Source organism: Sphaeramia orbicularis, chromosome 9 (genome assembly GCF_902148855.1).
Source record: "Sphaeramia orbicularis chromosome 9, fSphaOr1.1, whole genome shotgun sequence".
NCBI classification, from domain to species: domain Eukaryota; kingdom Metazoa; phylum Chordata; class Actinopteri; order Kurtiformes; family Apogonidae; genus Sphaeramia; species Sphaeramia orbicularis.
In genome coordinates this window covers 20,696,926-20,717,011 of record NC_043965.1, presented here as the reverse complement: position 1 = coordinate 20,717,011, position 20,086 = coordinate 20,696,926, and the positions used below count along the sequence as shown (strand labels likewise).

At 35.9% G+C, this 20,086-nt stretch overlaps 1 protein-coding gene across 2 annotated transcripts in view; it reads left to right on the top strand.

Moving 5' to 3' along the window:
* Positions 1–5,591, top strand: part of ipo11 (importin 11) — a 147,341-nt gene extending 141,750 nt beyond the window's left edge. Inside the window, exon 29 of one of the 2 annotated variants that reach the window (XM_030143938.1) lies at positions 3,460–5,591. In XM_030143938.1, the coding sequence (XP_029999798.1) occupies positions 3,460–3,624 (165 nt within the window). In that variant the 3' untranslated portion in view covers positions 3,625–5,591. The remainder of the gene's footprint in view (positions 1–3,459) is intronic. The other variant, XM_030143937.1, reaches the window with a different exon arrangement.
* Positions 5,592–20,086: the final 14,495 nt, after the last annotated feature.

Sequence of the window (20,086 nt, the reverse complement as noted above, 5' to 3'; positions counted from 1 at the left end):
GACTGTAACAAAGTGCTGATGCTGACATTTAATGCGTTGGAATGAGTGTTTCTCATCACACCATACGACCGTACAAGGTGAAAGTGAAACTTAATACACTTTACTAATTCCTCTATGTCTCTCGCTGTTGTGCACCTCATTTTCCTTTTCCCTATCTTCGGAAACTTTTATTTGAGGGGGCAGGACATTTGTTGCCCCTCCTAGAACCAGGCCTGGATGACGCCCTGGTGTTTGCTCTGCTGCTAGATCCACAAGCGTTGCTAAGTAGCGTATGAAACATGTGATATTCCTGCAAATGAAATGCATGCTGTGTGGACAAATGTTTGAGTATATTGGAGGGATTTCCCCCCCTTAGAAGAAATGGAAGCTTTGCCAGTGTTACAAGTGGCCCTGGTGTCATCTTTTCGTGTGAAATATGCCATACTTTGGAGCGTTTCTGCCTCAACGTCATGTTGGCTACATTCTAAACCAAAACAATGCAGCATACATGTGACATCATCACGCATGCGCAACAAAGGCGGAATCGATAAGCAGAATCATTAAGCAGGCAGGCAAACGATTCCAAGGAATTGAGCTACTGGGAACCGGTTCTCAAAAAGAACCAGTTCTCGATTCCCATCCCCAGTAAGAAAGTACATTTATTTTTACTTAAGTAGAGGATCTGTGTATGGACTATGTGTGTTTGCACCTGTTGAATGCACTAATACTCATTGTTGCCTGTTACTCAGACCGCAACAGCTGAAAGTGTTCGATCAATTGTCCATCTAGATTGTGAAGCATGGCAGAGAAAGATGGTGCAAGATGACACATCTAAGATCTCATCACCTGTGGAATCAGACCTGGAATGTCTTCAGAAAAAGGCTTTGAAACACCCAGGGCGTCGATACCAAACCCAGGCTTTAGTCCCATCATGAAGTATAATAAAAAATGAAGTCTACAATTGCTGATTTGTTAAAATATTACAGATCAGACCTGCCAACAAATATATTCGTCTTTCTTTACGCAGGAGAGGAAGAGATTGTTTGGTCTTCATTTGAAATTTAGCTCATAGCACCATCAATGATAGGATATTAATGCGGTTTAATACTTAATGAAGGCAGAGAGCTGTGTGTAAAACCGAATAAGCAAGAATGTTGTGTTAGCGGCTTCTGTCAGTGTATGTAATATCTTAAAATACAAGCTCTCCCAGAAATCTAACCTAAATCTAATCTATCTTTATAGTTTCATTAGTTTTTATTTTTATTAAGGGTTTCACTTTTTGACATTTATTTTGAAGAATTTACTAGTTGTCTTTCAGTCTTTGTTCAGTTTTAGTGTTTATTGGAGCTGACAAAGTTAGGATGGATAAATGTTTTATGCAAAATGGCCTCTTTATGCTTGCAAACAAAAAAACAAAGAAAATGAAATAGTTATTACAGTATTAATCAAGGAGGTAAATTGAAAATATTTTGACCTTACATGCAGATCTCTTTGTTTTATTATTTGCTGCATTGACATAAGCTCTATGTGTTTGGAACATGCTTATTTTGCTGTTTATCATGTAATTGTCACTGCTATTTCTATTTTTAATCCTAGTTTTTAACTATAGCTATTTTGATAAGTAGCTCTAACTAGTGAAATTATAGAACGCATGCATTAAATGTGATTCACAAACCAATTTATGCTTAAACCAGTGGTTCCCAACCTTTTTTGACTTGTGACCCCAGTGTAACATCACAAATTTCTGCTGACCTCAGACATTCAAAACGGATACTTTTTTTTGTGTGGCTAAAATTAATTTGTTTTTGATCATGTAATAGTTTGCTATACTATATTGCAAATAAACGTTAATTTTAGACAACATTTAGTCTATATAATGTATATTATTATGGACGGAGGCAGTAAATCCAGGTGTAGATTACTGCACAAAGGGAGAATTTTATTTTCCTTGGTCAGGATATGTACAGTCAGTCCAGCTTGGATTTACAAGGCTGACAATTAATACTGAACAAACAATAACTCAAACTATGAATTATGAAAGAGCTGCAGCATCTGAAACTGACCACAATGAATATTTGAAAGATAAACAGTACCACAGTGCTTCAGTTTCAGCTTCACAGTTTGTCTTTTATATGTTGTGATTGTCTCTCTCAAGTCACCATATATTTTTTAATAGTAAGTTGTTTTTTTTATTTTTATCAACTACTAGAAATTTCAGGCGACACCCCCCCCACCCCCCCAGGGTTGAAAACACTGGCTTAAGCTTTTCTTTTTCTTTTTTTTTCTTTTTTTTTTCTTTCTTTTTCACATGTTCATGAATATAAAATACGACAAACAGTACAGCAAGGTCAGTTGAGGGTTACAATATTCGACAAAAGATATCCATAAATAATACAATAAAAGGAAAATAAGGGTATCACATTACCATTTCAGCGCTGATGTCCTTTTTTTACCTCCGCCAAGGAGGTTGTGTTTTTGCCAGGGTTTGTTTGTCTGTCTGTCTGTTTGTCTGTCCGTTAGTGTGCAACATAACTCAAAAAGTTATGGACAGATTTTGATGAAATTTTCAGGGTTTTTTGGAAATGGGATAAGGAAGAAATGATTAAATTTTGGTGGTGATTGGGGGGGGGGGGGGGGGGGGGGGCACAGACCAGAAAATTTCATCAACAGACAGACAGACAAACAAACCCTGGTAAAAACATAACCTCCTTGGCGGGGGGGGGGGGGGGGGGGGGGGGGGGCACTGATCAGCCTTGGCGGAGGTCTGCGCTCTCCGAGTGCTTCTAGTTTTTTTTTCTTTTTACTTACAGGGTGGGGAAGCAAAATTTACAATATTTTGAGGCAGGGATTGAAAGATAATGTATGACCAATTGGTTTATTGAAAGTCATGAGAATGTATTTGCCACAAGAAAACTGACATAATAGAAAATGTTTTTATCCTATGTGTCCTTCTTCTTTCTCAATAACTGCCTTCACACACTTCCTGAAACTTGCGCAAGTGTTCCTCAAATATTCGGGTGACAACTTCTCCCATTCTTCTTTAATAGTATCTTCCAGACTTTCTCGTAACAGTTTTGCTCATAGTCATTCTCTTCTTTCCATTATAAACAGTCTTTATGGACACTCCAACTATTTTTGAAATCTCCTTTGGTGTGACGAGTGCATTCAGCAAATCACACACTCTTTGACGTTTGCTTTCCTGATTACTCATATGGGCAAAAGTTTCTGAAAAGGTATGGATAATAGTGTTAGGTATGATTATGACATCAATATATGTTTGGTTTCAAAACAACTGACGTAGTGCCTGCTGAGAAAAAACAACTAAATGTTCATTGTACATTTTGCTTCCCCACCCTGTAAATGTTTTTGGCTTCCAACTGTAGTTTTCATCTCAGTGTTTTTCAACAATTGACACCCTGATACCAGTCCAGCTCTTCAAGTGACACTAACCGTCTCTCTTTTACCTCTGTCTTACCACAGTTGGCCCTGGAGGACCCGGTGCACAGCGTTTCTCTGCAGCAGTTTGTGTATGAGAAGCTGAAGGCGCAGCAGGCCCTGATGGGAGACCAGGGCTTCGGGGTCCTGATGGAGACCGTAGACACGGAGCTCGTGAGGCAGCTCCAGGAGTTCCTCCAAGGCCTCTGAATCACACCTCCCATCCCCTCTCTTCCTCACACACACATCTTTGCCCAATGCTACCCTCTACCCCCGTTGCTGAAAATGTACCGGGAAGGCTAACAATCTACCCAACATGTGGACTCCCCCTAGACCTTCCTAACCTCTACCCATGCTAATGCCTTATCTACTGTATATTCAGACCTAGCCTTGTCCACTGTCCTCAGCTAACACCTGTTATCCCCTCCCCACACCCCCGTTTCTATATTATCTTGTCTTTTTCTGTTTTGTTTTTTACCAAGATGAGGTCTATGGTGGTGCGTAAAAATGTAAAGGTGATCTTTGCATTTTTAACACACACACACATAGAAACTTCACAACACTAGAGCTTCCACTCAGTTCTTCTAGTTTCTTCTCTTTCTGTGGTTTTAACGTGAAATGGGTAGAACATTAGAGGGATGGCAGTTAAGTCGATCGGGGGGGTTGAGGTGTATATCGCAGAAATTTTCTGCAGGTGCCAGAGCAGGAGGCTGGGACTTTTTTTCTATGGAAAAACTTACAGAGAGTGTAGCAGAAACATGGAAAGACCGAACCTGAAGGACCTAAAGCAGTGTTTACAAAATCTATTCTTAAAAGAGAAAAAAAAGAAATGTAATTTTGTATGTATATAGTATGGATGATATTCTGCATGATGTTTCTTTTTAGTTTGTTTTTACTTTGTGTTTCTCTTCCATTTTTGAAAAAAAAAAAAAAAAGAATAATTTTGTCATAACCACAGGTCAAATTGAAGTAACTACTGAGAGGACTCGAACAGGCTTTTCTTTCTTTTTGAGTTGGGTTTGAGGGAATTGTCTGGACTGTAAAATAGGTGATTTTTAATGGTCGATTTGTAAGAGTGCTGAACCACATTTCTATGTATATACATACTGCTGCTAATTATTGGTGTGTCAGAGCACTTTAATAACCAAAAACTGTTTCACATTTTCAACTTTTTTGTTGTCATGGTACACCTCTTCACATGAGTGTACCTTTAACACAGTGGAAGAAGGCCTTGGAGCAGCGCAGCAGGGTTGTGCACATTTGGCTGAGGTTGCATTAAGATCTCCACCTTAGATTGTTGCCATTTCTCAGTTTCTCAGTGCTAACTTGTACAACATATAAACTGACTGCAAATGTAGTACGCCATCAGATTGTACAAATGTCTGTTTCATTTAAAAGAAGTCTGACTCACGTGGCTTTTTTAAGAAATATGTCACTGTGAGTCAAACTACATCATTTTTAAGGAATGTTATATAAATGTCCTGCTGCTCTGCCATTTTTTTCTGAATTGACCAATCATTGCCGGGTGTTTAGTGATATAGAAGAAGCTTTGAGGTGTTTGATTTGACAAAGAGCCAGTTTTTTTTTTTTTTTTTTTTCACACATAGGTTTTCTTAACTGTATTTGGGAGTTTGGCAAACCAAGATAATACGGAAAAATGATGAACGCCTACATTTTGTCATTAAGTTTCTTGAAATGATTAAGATAAGTGGCATGAGGACATATGTCATATAGACATGAAATGATTATTGGAAAAATATTGTTGTAGCCGCAGCTCATTTTTTAAAAAAAAATCTCTTCTACTGGCATTTAAGGATTAATGTTTTTTTTTTTTTTTCTGACATTAATTTGTTCAACCTCCCTGGGAAAGAGATAATCCTGACATTAGCTCCTTTGACACTGTGATAGAGTTGAGTAGCAGTCTGAATTACAGCCTTATGCTTTCAGCCTTACCTATCCGTGAAACACAAATGATCTTTCTTACTTTTTTTGTTCATTTCTAGTAGTTTAACAGTAGACAAGTTAATAACAGCAAGTATCAAGTCGAAATCGCACGCAGTAGAGAGATGTTTTTTTTTTTGTTTTTTTTTTGTTAAACCAGTTGGTTATATTTTGATGAAAAATAATCCTTGTTGCTTTTTCCAAAGCCTTCAATAAAATGCAGTAATCAGCCAACATATTTAAGTGTGCCTCTGTCATTGATCTCATGTCGGAAACTGAAAAAGTAAGCACTGAGGTGTTTTTTTTTTTTACAGAATATATTATTTAAACATTTTTAGCTTTTGGTTTCTTTTTTCAAACGGGATAAATCTTTAATTACTAATGTCAAAGGAAGTATTTGCTACATTATTCAGCACAAGTCACTGCACAAAGCGCAACTATTTGGTCTTTGACAGATGGAACAAAAGCAAGTGTCAACTCAGCAGGTTGCGGTAATGATTAGAGTCACTTCAGCGCTAGTATCGAAGCTGTGAGGCATATAAATCTACTGCACAGTTTTTCACACTGACATCTTCCAGTGTAACTTCTACTACATGCTGTTTTTTCTTGCCAAAGGACAAAGAAACAAATGTAACTTTGGTGAGCTTCGACCCATTTGTCTTAAGTGCTCAGAATGAATGCACTTCTGGAAACTGGTCACTTGAGTGGCTTATGGAGTGGAAAGAGATGATTAAGGATTCTGCAACCATCCTCACTTCCCAACACGATTTTTCTTCCTCGCCAGGACTATTAATCCAAAGGACCCGGTCGTTCATCTTTTTTTTTTTTTTTTTTTTTTTCACCCACTCTTTCATCCTCACTCTTTTTATTGCCTTACAACCCAGCGTAGTCCTTTAGACTAAGATAAGGCGCACAGGTAGGCTATCAGCGAGGCTTTGTGTTAATTATCCAAACGAACGCATGGCAGAGGAGAGCTGTAGGATTAGTGCTAATCTGCAACTTGCATTCTTTATTAAACCCACTTCCAAGATAATCATTGCAAATCATGTTCTGATCTAAAATTGTGGATCATGTTCTCACTTATCCACATTTTTACTTTTATCCATTCTATTACAAAAAGTATTTTTTTTTTCTTTTTTTTTGCATGTGAAAGGTGAATTTTATACTTTATACACATGTTAACCATCATTAGTAGCATATTGTCACTTGGTTTGTAACAAAAAAAAACATTCATTATCCAATCCAGCACAAATTCACTCAAATTTAAATCAACAAAAAGGTTTCCAAAGTGCTGTACAATAAAATAAACAATAAAAACATAAAATACTGAGATAAAAACATAATAACTAGACTTTCCACCCCAGATAAAATATCCATGCACCAAAAATCAACAACCTACACAGTGTGAAAAGCCGAAGAAAAGAGGTAGGTTTTAAAATTAGACAATGAAGAGGCCTGTCTAATGTGCAGCCGTACCTTATTCTGCAAAACACTACCACTAATTCCTGTTTATTGATAAAGAAGTGGATGATTTGTGATTTTGATGTACTTTCCTCAGTGCCTTATATGGTGTTGGTACCATACAAATACTCCATCTCCATTAATAGTACTTAAAAACTATATTACCATGTAACAATCCCATAACCACCAGTAATAATGGTGTCCACTTGGCTCTAAATTATGTTTTTTACTCTTCCTAAATTTTCTTTATTTATTGTCAAGACCTCACTTTAGAAAGAAGATATATTTTAAAGCTGACTTTCCCAAATTTTGAGTTCAAAGCTATAGTTACTGGGACACCAGCTATAGAGTAAAATAAATAAGAATAATATGGAACGTGAATGAATTTTCCTAGAAGAGGATGAAGACGTGAAATGTACAGGAGAGGCCTCAGACATAGATACAACTACATCTAAAATACAAGGATCACATAAAAGATGATAGATGACAACAAAAACATTAAGAATTTTGTACAGTGCAAAAAAGGGGTGTCTAAAAACAAGATAAAAACACTAAATCTGAGGAAAAGGGTACTCAAAACAAGTGAAATATCTGTCCTTGCAGTAAGTTAATTTCACTTGACAAGATTTGTTGAATTAAGATTGTTAAATTGATAATAAGTTCTTTGAAATTAATAAAAAAGAGCTGAGACGCTACTAATATGCATGGTAATAAGCAACTACTTAATGCTTATGCTACTGTATTCACGTTGATATAAAGTTTTGCCTTGAATTTATATATTTATTTTGTACAAAATAATGATGATGATATTATAGGAAAAGTGTTGGTGGAAGTTGTGGGAAAAAAAGGACAGCAACTAACTGAAACAATAGAGTAAACAGTAACACAGGTGTAAATTTAAAAGTGATACAGTTCAGTCTTAAATCCAATGAAAATGCCACCAGTAATGAATTCTATAATTTGCAGGAAGCAAAAGCAGGTAAGTGGAAACAGGTGCATTTGAGGGTTTCAGATGAGACACGATCATTCTTAGAATTAATGTTATGTCATCGTTTAAGGTAGTTTTTAGATGTGCAGTTAATATATGCAGAGAGTTAAAAGGTCTGGTCTTACATACTTAGATACAATTAATATTTAAAATGCCATGGTAACCAATTAACCATCTTATTCAACAATTTACACTTTATCACAGGTTGTAGGAGAGGCCACTGGATCCTCAGGGTTCAGTGTGGTAGGCTGATGTGTCCAGAGACAAGATGACAGAATAGTCTGTCTGTCTGTCTGTCTGTCTGTCTGTCTGTCTGTCTGTCTGTCTGTCTGTCTGTCTGTCTGTATGTCTGTATGTATGTATGTATGTATGTATGTATTTATTTATTACCAGTGATGAGACCACATCATGCATATTGGTCTAGTATGTGTAGAGATGATTGGAACAGTTTGTTGCCACTTCATGCTGAAATAAAAGGAGAAATTTCTGCAAAAGACTACAAAAATTATAAAGTTACTAGTATATTTTTCATTGAATTAACCCTCAAAGATCTAACCAGCAACCAGTGACTAAAAGTATCTACTAATCTACAATGTTTAATAACTCTTGAGCCACTAATCCTATTAATACTTTGAAGTAATTTAAGTACAATGCAGGTAATCAGCTTTTCATGGTCATCAGATATGACCCATTTAGACGTTCAGAGGCTCCATAGTGAACATGGAAACACCATCATCTTCCCCAATATTGATTCTCCAATAAAACCCATGGAGTTTGACAAATGACAGTGATTTTAGACTCTTGTTTTTATGTTCCATTAGTGATATATTTAGTTTTCTCTGTTTTGATATAATAACCTTTGAATTTACTCTGAGGTTTTATGAATATCCATCCATCCATCCATCCATCCATCCATCCATCCATCCATTTTCTTCCACTTATCCGGGACTGGGTCATGGAGGTAACACTCTAAACGGGGATGCCCAGACTTCCCTCTCCCCAGACACCTCCTCTAGCTCCTCCAGGGGGATCCCGAGGCGTTCCCATCCCAGCCTAGAGACATAGTCTCTCCAGCATGTCCTAGATCTTCCCCGGGGCCTCCCCCTGGTGGGACATGCCCACAACACCTCCCCAGGGAAGTGTCCAGGAGGCATCCGAAACAGAGGCCTGAGCCACCTCAGCTGGCCCCTCTCTGGTTCTACTCTGAGCTCCTCCTTGGTGACTGAGCTCCTCACCCTATCTCTAAGGGTGCACCCAGCCGCCCTGCGGAGGAAACACATTTCGACCGCTTGGATCCAGGATCTTGTCCTTTTGATCATGACCCAAAACTCATGACCATAGGCTTTCAGAACATCTACATCAGAGGTGTCAAACATGTGGCCTGGGGGCCAAATCCGGCCCGCCAAAGGGTCCAGTGTGGCCCGTGGGATGAATTTGTGAAATGCAAAAATTACACTGAAGATATTAATCATTTTAGTTCAGGTTCCACATACACACCAATTTAATCTCAAGTGGGTCGGATCAGTAAAATACTATCATAATAACCTATAAATACTCACAACTCCAAATTTTTGTCTTTGTAAATGTAAACATTTTCATGTCATTTTACTGTATTTACACCACAACAAACTATCATTTCACAAAAAACTCAAAAAACCTGAACAAATATGAACATTTTGAAATGTCTAAACTGCAAGTTTACCAATATTCTGCCGGTTTTTAAATGTTTTGTGCATTCATAGATCCACTGTGATCCGTAAGTTGTAATTTACATGTGTAAATGATAAACTCAGACATAATATTTTTAAAATCGCACTTATTTTTCTTAAGAAATTTCAGTTTGTTCATGTTATTCACATTGTTTTAAAGGATAGTTGGTAGATGTAAACATTTTCATCGCATAATTTTACTTTTTTCACTCTAAAACATAGATGAAAGTTTGGAGTTGATATTATTTATACATTATTATGTTATTATTTGACTGGTCCAGCCCACTTAAGATCAAGTTTGGCTTAATGTGGCCCCTGAACTAAAATGAGTTTGACACCCCTGATCTACATGAATAGTAAACTAAATATAGGAAAATACTCAACGATAATAAATCACATGGAAAATGTTAGGAATGTAGAGGAAAATTGATCTGGGTTTGTGATTTTAGCAAAAACAATTGTGATTTCAATAGTTTTCTGTGGTATAGATAATACGTGTGAATAAGTGCTTGCTGTGAATCGGTCCCTTCCTTCCTGTGTGTAGACGGTTGCTGACCTGTCAGTCTGATTATGTGTGTGCTTCTGTTGCTGTAAAGTATCAGTGACAGTGTGTGGGCGTGTGCCGGTTTGTCTCCGTATTGATTGTGATTAGAAATGGCGGCTCCCTTCTACCCCTGGAAGTCTGTAATTAAAACCCAAAGGTCCGTGCATGTTTCAAGTAGGTGTAGAGAATCGGTACCACTTGTATGCAAGATTCAACGCCCCCGTGTGAACTTGTGTTTGTGTTTATGTGCATGTGCGTGCGAACAGTCCACTCATTAAAGTATCACCCTGTACGGCGCTGATTAATGACTTTAATATGGCAACTGAGACACTAACAATGGATTTTAAACTCCTTACGCTACCTTAGTCATTTATCAAAATCGGTCATAGTGCTCTGGGAGAAAGTTAACCGACTGCACTGCATGTGTGCGTGTATATTTGGACAAAGTCAGGTACTTTTATGTGTACAGTGGTTCTCTCTAAAGTTGTTCATCAGAATTTCTCATAACTATGCAGAAAAAAACATCCATGCAGACTTACATTGAGGTTAATGATAAGATTTTAAAGAACTGGATTTGTTAGTGCTTTGTAAAGGTTATATTTTGGAGTGCATGTCAAACAAAAGAAGCAGATTTCTAACATCACACTGAATTTGAGAAAATTGCGGTTGATCTTTTCGACTTTTAATGATTGATCATGGAAAATGATTGGCGTATCCAGTGGTGCGGAAAATATGGCAGATGCATCTCGCTTTCATGCTCTTAAAATTCTGACCAGCGAGTATCTGATTCAGAGTTTTAAAAAATAATGACTAAATCCTCTTTTATCACCATAATTGCATGAGAAAACATTGTGCAACTTTCTCTTTATACTATTCATCAGCAGTGTGTGGGCATAACCAAGCGCATATAAATATTTGATGAGAAGTACAACTACTGGGTAATGAACAAATAATATGAAATAAAATATTCTGAGGAAGAACAGAGACAGAGACACGGAAAACCGAAGAGTATCTGAACCTCATCTGAATGTATTACAGTATTTATCATCCTGCAGGCTGTGGAGAGTAAACCCAATATAATTCAGAACACCAGCATTTGGTGTAGTTTATTTGTCTCTGTCTATATCCTTTTTCTTTTTTGCTGTATTTTGTTCAAGTAATTGAAAACTGTCCCGACCCTAAATACTGTTTGTCTATCAGAATCAGAATCAGCTTTACTGGCCAAGTACGTAAACACATACAAGGAATTTGGCTTCGGTTTTTACATTGCTCACGACTTACAGTTCCGACGTGAACCCAGACAACATGTGGACCTAGACATATTATAGACAAACAATCCACTGGGTGAGATTTACAGTGGATTTACAATGTAATATGTACAGAGTGCAAATTGGAGTTTTTATACAGTGAGTGGATGTATGGATCCGGTTTATTAAAAATATATGTTTATTTATATATTATTTACAGTGGGTTTTACATTGTAATATGTACAGAAAGTGCAAATTGAAGTATTTATACAGTGAGTGGATCAAAAGATAAACTAAAATACTGAGCAGCATCGAGGTACCAAGTGGTTGGACTCTTGTCTTCAAACATTTTCTGTACATCAGACATTTCTGGATTCACAGCTGTTACAATATATTAAAGAAAATCTGTAAAAAATATTTCCTTTGGGTGCTTTTACGAAAACATTCTCTTTCTTCTCTTATGGTAAAGACATGTGAATTTATACAGTTAACTCTAATTACTTTCTAATGATTTTTTTCACATGTGGACAGGTGTGAAGATTTCCCAAGCTTCAGATCAGACCAGTTTGTGATGTCCTGAATTTACCACCGTATTGATCATGTGTAAGACCAGGGGGCCTGATGCATTATGGGATTGTGCTTTTCCATGTGATTGCTGATGCCTTTAACTTGTTCATATGCTTTTGATCAGCCACCAGTCATCTATCTTTTTCTCCTGCTAGATTGTATGCTGGATCTTTTTTTTTTTTTTTTTTTTTTTTTTTTTTTTTTTTTTACTTTCACAATGCATTGTTTTTTCAGCCCCAGAGGAAATCTGCTTTGAACACAATGATCCCCTCCTTTGGTTCTAGATCTGAGATGAACTGTAATAGGTTTTGTTAGACAGCTTTCACTAGTGTGAGTTGGAAATCGGACACGACCAGTCGTCATTCACCAATAAATAATAAAGTCAGACAGGTAATCACACGGTATTGTATAATCATGACGAAAACAACTGACAAGACAAAAAAGATGACGTTATCATGGAGTACATTAAATGCACCGTGTGTCGAATAAAGACAAAGGAAGCAGCGATATAGTAATCTGTTCAAGTAAAACTATTTGACAGGTAATACAGTGCAGTAATCCTCAGTTTATAACATTGATTAAAATGCCAGATTTAATGAAAATGTCAGTACTATGTGGAAATATTATCTACTTAATCCTTGGGCCACAGATAATATTCAGGTCATGTGTACCCTCAAGTCATCTCTACCAACCTGCACGCTGTAAGGGAAGAAAAATGATGATGATCCCTAGGGCCCATGACTGACAGGGGCCCTGGAAAATAGTAGAACATTTTGTCTGTTTTTTTTTTTTTCTTACTAAAATTATTAATCTTCACCTGGGGCTGGGCAATAAAATAATGATATATATAGCGAAATAACTTTTCCTCAATGGAAATATGAAACATGCTCTATACAATTTTGATAGAATTCATTCGTCCATGTTTTGACAGACGTCAGAACTGCCAATCATAATTAAGTAGCACCGCACCGAACCAATGACGCTAGAGCCGCATCAAGTTAAGTTGACGCACACAGCACAGGCAGCTGGAGTACACACGCTAATGTTTGGGCTGGAGCGGGAGGTAATGAGTGTTACCTCAGGAAAAAATTTTACCAAGAACTCGGGCGACCAGGTTACTGAGAAGTAAGGTGCAAACCGTTTCGGTGTTGTGCCAAAGTACGTATCCCCACTGAGAACTGTTTCCCCTGGCTGTGGGAGCATGATTTCGACTTTTTATGTCGTAAGTATGACTTTTTTATCTCATAATTATGACTTTTTTAAAAAATCTCATAGTCATGACTTTCTATGTCCTAATTATGACTTACCATGGGGATTTTTTTTTTTTTCAGTGTTGGAAACGGGCTTCCATAGATAGGAAGCCCATTTCCATGGTAAGTCATAATTATGACCTAAAAAGTCATGATTATGAGATACAAAAGAAAGTCATAATTGTGAGAAAAAAAAACATAATTGTGAGATTAAAAAATCTAAATTATGAGATTAAGAAATTGAAATTATGAGATAAAAATTCATATTTATGAGATAGAAAGTTATAATTATGAGATAAAAAGTCAAAATTATGAGTTAAAAAGACAAAATTATGCCCCGTGGTCAGGGGAACAATTTTGAGCAGGGATACGTACCTCGGCAAAACACCAGCATACAACAGAGGCATAGAAGCCAGGAGTCAGACGTTCAAAGCATGTTAACTTTTATGACAGTTATGGTAGTTATGGGAGTTATGGAATGCACCCCCATGTATCTGGCACTGTTTGGTGAAGATGGTCTGTTTTGTTTGTGTTCTCTTAAAACTTGAAAGAGTTTTAATTTAGTTTTAAATATACTGTATGTACCTGTTTTATCTGAAACAGTTAATAATGTTCTTCAGCACATCTGTCATGTTCAACTTCTGACAGAAAATAAATCATATTTAAATCAAAAACAACCTTCTGATGTCTTCACAACTAACTTACAGTCACGGAAAAAAATTATTAGACCATCAAAAACAATGGTTATGCAATCAAGTACTAACTCCTGTGTGTATCATGTGACTAAAACAGACAGAAAAGAAAACATGGGATGCCTAAAAGCACTGTTTTTGTCAGTACAATGCCATAGCTATTGATGTAAGAACTGAGGTGATTTTGGTTATGTTATGGAAATGTTCAACTGATAACCCACACACAAAGAGGAGGAGAGAAAGTTAGAGTTAAAACAAATAAATGCATTTATTGAGAAGTCAATCACAGAGAAACTCTGTAAGTGAAGTCTGATTAAACAAGAGAAAACTAAAGATTATATAGAACCAAATCCAACCCCCTCAAACTATGATGTCATTCCTTACGTACATCGTACCACCCCATACTACTCCTTCTCTGCTCCGTGAAGAGGTCATGATGACCTCTTCACTCTAACCTTGCTTGGATCCAATCTGGAGTGCAGGCGCCATCCTCTATCTACACATTCAGACATTTAGGTGTTTGGGTTTTAACTCAAGGCAAGAACTCCGTTCCTGGGTTGGGGGTGTTACAGAGTGGTAAACATCACACATAATGAATAATGACTCAGCATTAAAAGAAGATGTACTAACAGTATAAAATATAAAGAGTATAAAACATAAAAAGTAAATTTTTCCACCACATTTCCTCCCTTTTGATTATTCAACCGAATCAATCATGCAAAAACATAAAATTTACATACAAGTATCAGTAAATGATTATAAATGATTATCAACCCATAGACAACCTAATTAAGCCATATTTCTCCAGATATAAATTATATGTAGCCAAATTTCCAGACTTTGTTCCTTTTTTCTTTTTAGATCAGGTTTGACATTGGAGGACAAATAGCAAAATACTATGAAAAAAAATACTATAAACATCCACCCATGATCTATCTGCTTTTGGACATCAGTCAGAACAGTAATTTCCAGCTTCACAATTTTTGTTCATTTGACAGGATTACACGTTGCTTTCTTCATACACCATCAAATCATCATCAAGATCATCTAAGTCATCAAAATCATAATTATCATCATCATCATCAATCACTTCATGCTATACCATACTAAAAGTACCAATCACACTGCTAATCATTGAACGTATTATTGGATCATCACACATAATGAATAATGACTCAGCATTAAAAGAAGATGTACTAACAGTATAAAATATAAAGAGTATAAAACATAAAAAGTAAATTTTTCCACCACAGTTATTATCAAGAAAACATGGAAAATGGCTAGATATCAGCTCTGAAATTAAACTATTATGAGCTATTTTTGTTGTTATCATTATATTTATCCAAACAAATGTATCTTTAATGGTACCAGGTATTAAAATGATCCAGGTCTTCAGAGAGCACCTCCTGTCCTAGTACTTTCAAACATTCCAATTTAAATGTATTATTATGGTTATTCTGTTGTTTTACTTGGTATTTTTATTTCACTGTTTTAAATTGTACAGCTGTTTTCATGTCTTCTTTATCTGTTGTTGTATTTTTACTCTATAATTTTGCTTTTTAATCTTCTGTACGACACTGTTCTTAATTGTACAGTTGCTTTATGTCTTTAATCTATTATTTTATTTTATTTTATTTTATTTTATTTTATTTATTTATTTTTTCATTTTTGGTTTTCCCCTGTAAGTCGCTTTGAAAAAAAGCATCTGCCAAATGCATAAATGTAAAATGAACAAGAAATTGAAGAAAACAAGGGCTAATCATTTTTTCCATGACTGTCTGAGTAACGGAAAATTTAAACTTGACAAAAATAGTGATTTGATTTATATCCTGATACATATCGATATCGTCTGATATGAAAAAACGTATCATGATATGTTTTTTTTCCATATCGCCCAGCCCTACCTTCACCATAAAATAATCTTTGCTTCATAAGGTACTATTATAAACATTTGTTTCTTTGCATTTGTTTTGTTTTTGGCAAAAAAATAATAAAATACATATGAGATAACATATGAGAAAAGAGAAAAAAGCATCCAAAAAGTAAAACTACATTTTATTTGTGTTTGTATATCAGTGTAAAACAATTCTAATAGTGTTATCATTAAAACAATTTAAATGTAAAAGACACCCCGCAGAATGGTCACGTGAATGCTTGCACATAAAAGAGAGCATTCACTTCATTCACTTGAATTTTTTACATGGCTGAGTCTTGACACCATTGTGGGATCAAATATTTCCAGGATAACATTTGTTGTCTCTGTTGTCATGGAGTTTATTCACCGAAACTGACTGTTATATTTACGATAAGAGGATACGACAGTTTTACAGTACCTAAAAAAAAAACAAAACATAAAAACATGAGTTGGATTTCAAGTTTGTTTCCCCACAAATACATGTTTCAGCTTGTCAGTGTTATCATATTGTCCCTGACATGATAGTGTAAACGGATGGAATTCCAGAAGAGAAATAATCTGGAAGTAAATCTGGCCTAATCCCCTGAAATGTCTGGAAAGGAATCGTTGATAAGCAGTAGCCATAAAGGCAAGCAGATAAGGCATGTATCTAAAAAGACTGCAACAGCCTCCTATCAGCGGTATTATAAAACTAAAATGTCTTCTTATCGGTTATTCAGTGTTTAATGGCACTCAGTGCAAGGTGAATAGGAAAAAAAAGGAAGAGCAGTCCTTCTCTGTGGGAACAATAAATATAAAGGACACAGTAGCAACAGGATGTCTGTGAATATGTGTGTGTGTGTTGAGTGCACTCAGCCTATCCACTGTGTTTGCAGTACTGTGTGTGAATGCGGTGCTAAGTAGCTGGAAATACAGAGATGAATTAGAAGAAAAGATAGTTTGCATTACGTGAGCATATTCATAGAAAATTATTGCTCTCCAGGTGAATGGGAGGAACTTGTTGCCATAGGAATAATGACCAAACATACTATATGTTTGTGTTTGGATACAGATATCAACAGGGGAAAAGTCATATTGAGATGTCATCAAAAATAAAATCTGAGGAATATTGCCTGCGAGTGTTTACACCAACAGACTAATTCCCCCAGAGAATTTAGTTCTCTACAGCTCTTGGAAACAAAAACAATAACAGGAGCATCTTGCAAAACATGATAAAATCCAATCCTTGCAGTCCAAAAATAATCACAAAGTGGAGTCTATACATATTTTACAGACTCAACCAAAGTTGGAAATAACAGAATCTGCAAAAGTTTATTAGTATTAACTGTGTTTATGCTGGATTGTAAGGTGTTCCTGCTAATGTGTTCAGTCCCTGTACTGTACACTGTAAGCCCGGACTTTGTATTTGCTAAAATGCTTTAATTACCATGTACTTAAATGATTTAAGTTTTATTACATTACTACAAATTGTAAGTATATTTTACTAATTTGTAGACATAGTCGAAAGTACGAAAAAGTTTAAGTTGAATGGATTTAAATCACTAAGTTTTAGTCATGACCACACCTTTTTATTTACACATTGCATTGTGGGTATTGGGCATGTTGTTGAAAATGTGTTATTTTTATGTGCAGGGGTTCAGCAGGGTTGTGTTGTTAGTGTTAATTTTGACTTAATGTGTGTATGGCAATGTTTATTGGCCTTTCTGTGTTTATATTTGGATTTTTGTGGAGCTGCACCATGAGTTAGAGCCATAGGCCGAACAATTGCTTTCCTGTTCATCTGTTAATATTCTAATTTTGTGAAAAACTTTGTACTTTGCCTAATAAAAAGTACTTCTTGTACTGGCAAATTACATTGAGTTAATTTTCTATTTAACTTCAATCTGCACTGCACTATATTAATTTGAAAGATTCCATAATGTAATTTATATTGCAAAAGATTTTAGTTTAAATCAACATGGAAATAAGTACAATGAAATGATGAATTAAGTCTAATGATTATACATAGTGATTTACATTGCAACACATTTTAAGTTAAGTGAACTTGGCATTTAGTGTGTTGTACTTAAAATAGCAATTCCTTTCAAATCAAGCATTTAACTTTAACCCTCCAGTATCTGGGTGTGCTTTTTAGGCACACTTTGCACTTCATGTTAAAAAACTTCATATTATTTTTCACAATTTAAATAAGGTTAGAATTCAAAAGTTGTTCATTTGTACATGATCTTTAAAATTCTGGCCACCAACTAAAATTTGCACATTGTAAACAAAAGAAAATTACAAGACTAGCATCTGTCTCTCAAGTGTGCCTAAAACGCACTATTTCTTCCATTATAACCACTGTTTTTGATCCATAAGCCATTAAGGCATAAATCCTGCTTTTACTGATATCTGAGCTTCATTTGAGAGGTGAGGGTCTAAATTAATTTATTAGCGTTGTTAATGTTGCTGTTAATCATCGACATATGCCAGGCTGCAAAAATCAAATAATATGTCATCCAATTTTTATGTAGTATTTTGAAAATCAAACAAACAAACAAACATTTTGTGTTTTTTGCATCAAAAAATGTAGTGACATCATGATGAAAAGAGATCGTTTAAAGGATTAAAAAAATCTAAAATGAATGATTATTTGATATGTATGATGATTAGGACTGACCTTGATTTACAAAAATAAAATCAAATTAGAGCAGAAAAATAAATCAATATATAATATTTAATAGTTTGATTTATAGGTGTGCATTTTTGGCACATTTGGTGACAGATGCTAGTATTTTTGAACATTTGACCTAGCGCCAAAAATAATCATGCAAATTAACCAGTGCTGGAGTTAATCATTGACATATGCCAGGCTGCAAAAATCAAATAATATTTGATCCACTTTTTATGTAGTGTATTAAAAAATAATAATTTTTTGTGGTTTTTTGCATCCAAAAAAAATGGTTGGTTTACATTACAAACATGGAATTTAAAGGGTTAAAAAATGTGACAATTATTGAGTATTTGGTATTTTTACTTACAGCTCAAGTTGATGAAATAGAAAAAAGTGTAAAAGAATTCAAAACAAACTATATGAAAATTTTTTTGGCATTATTCCACAAGTGTGCAAAAAAGGCACACTTGGTGCTTAGTAAGGGCCTTGCTGGATGGGATACCGGAGGGTTACTACGCTCAAGTTTTCATTACTCATTACTTAAATTTTTTGCAAACTTAACCAGTCTTACAGTGTAGAAAACAGCAGGTCAGATGGGTGATAATCTGCTTTCTAGAGACGTTTAACTGTTACAGCTGTGACTGAAAGACTTTGCTTTCAGCGTTTCTAATCATAGCTGAAAGAGTGCTCGGAGTCAAACATGTCCACCGTCTGTACTTCATTAACCATGTAGAGCATGTTGATGCTAATTCGCTCACTGACATCGACCGAAGCCGGAGATGAAATGACTATTGGTTTATTTCTCGTTCTGTAATGGGGTTGGAGTATAACTACGGCGATGCTTTAATGAGGAGTGTGAGCTCTTGTTTGATAAGGCTTGTAGTGATCACACTGTCAGTCCCTTGATAGATGTTTGACTGTGGTTACAGGTTCACTGAAGTACCTGTAACAGGAGTGCGTGATCAGAGAGCAGAGTAAGTAGAGTGTAAAATTACCATCACCATCACCCACACAAACAATCCTAGAGTTCTCTCTTTTCCGATGCTCCCTTCGACCCTTCTATCACGCTCAATCTCTGTCTCTCTCTGCTGGTGGCTGATTAATATTGGATAGTAACACTGCCAGCATTTTTTTTTTTCTAACAAAAAGAGATTATAATGTTGTAAAATAGACATATTATGCATGCTTTTCTCACGCATGTGTAGAAAGGCACAGTCTCAATTCAGGTCTCCAGTGACGCTAATAATAATAATAATAATAAGGTGGGACTCATGCATTTTAATTCCTGTAATCACTGTAGCTGAAAAAGAGCAACGTGTTCACAGTGGTGAATCGGCTCACATTGTTACCCCTTTTCTAATATCAAAAGCAGCATGGTAACAGTCCAATTTTCTCCGTTGTAAAGTGAACAGCACTCCAAAAACTGCTGGCTGCCTCTGGCTCCTACATGTCAGTTGTCAGACTCTGATATGGGGGAGAAATCTTCAACAAAAGATTTATAGGTGCCCTGGAGGTTCAGACACCTTTCTGGATTACCTGATGGCCCATAGTTTCTATTATGCATTAGAGGGATTTACAAGACTGAAAGAAACATGGTGATCAGAGACACTGTTAGCTTATGATATTATGTGTCTGTATGCTGCCTGTTAGGAATACAAGTCACACAGTGGGGATGTCAGAACACTTGAATATGTTTGCTCTTTCA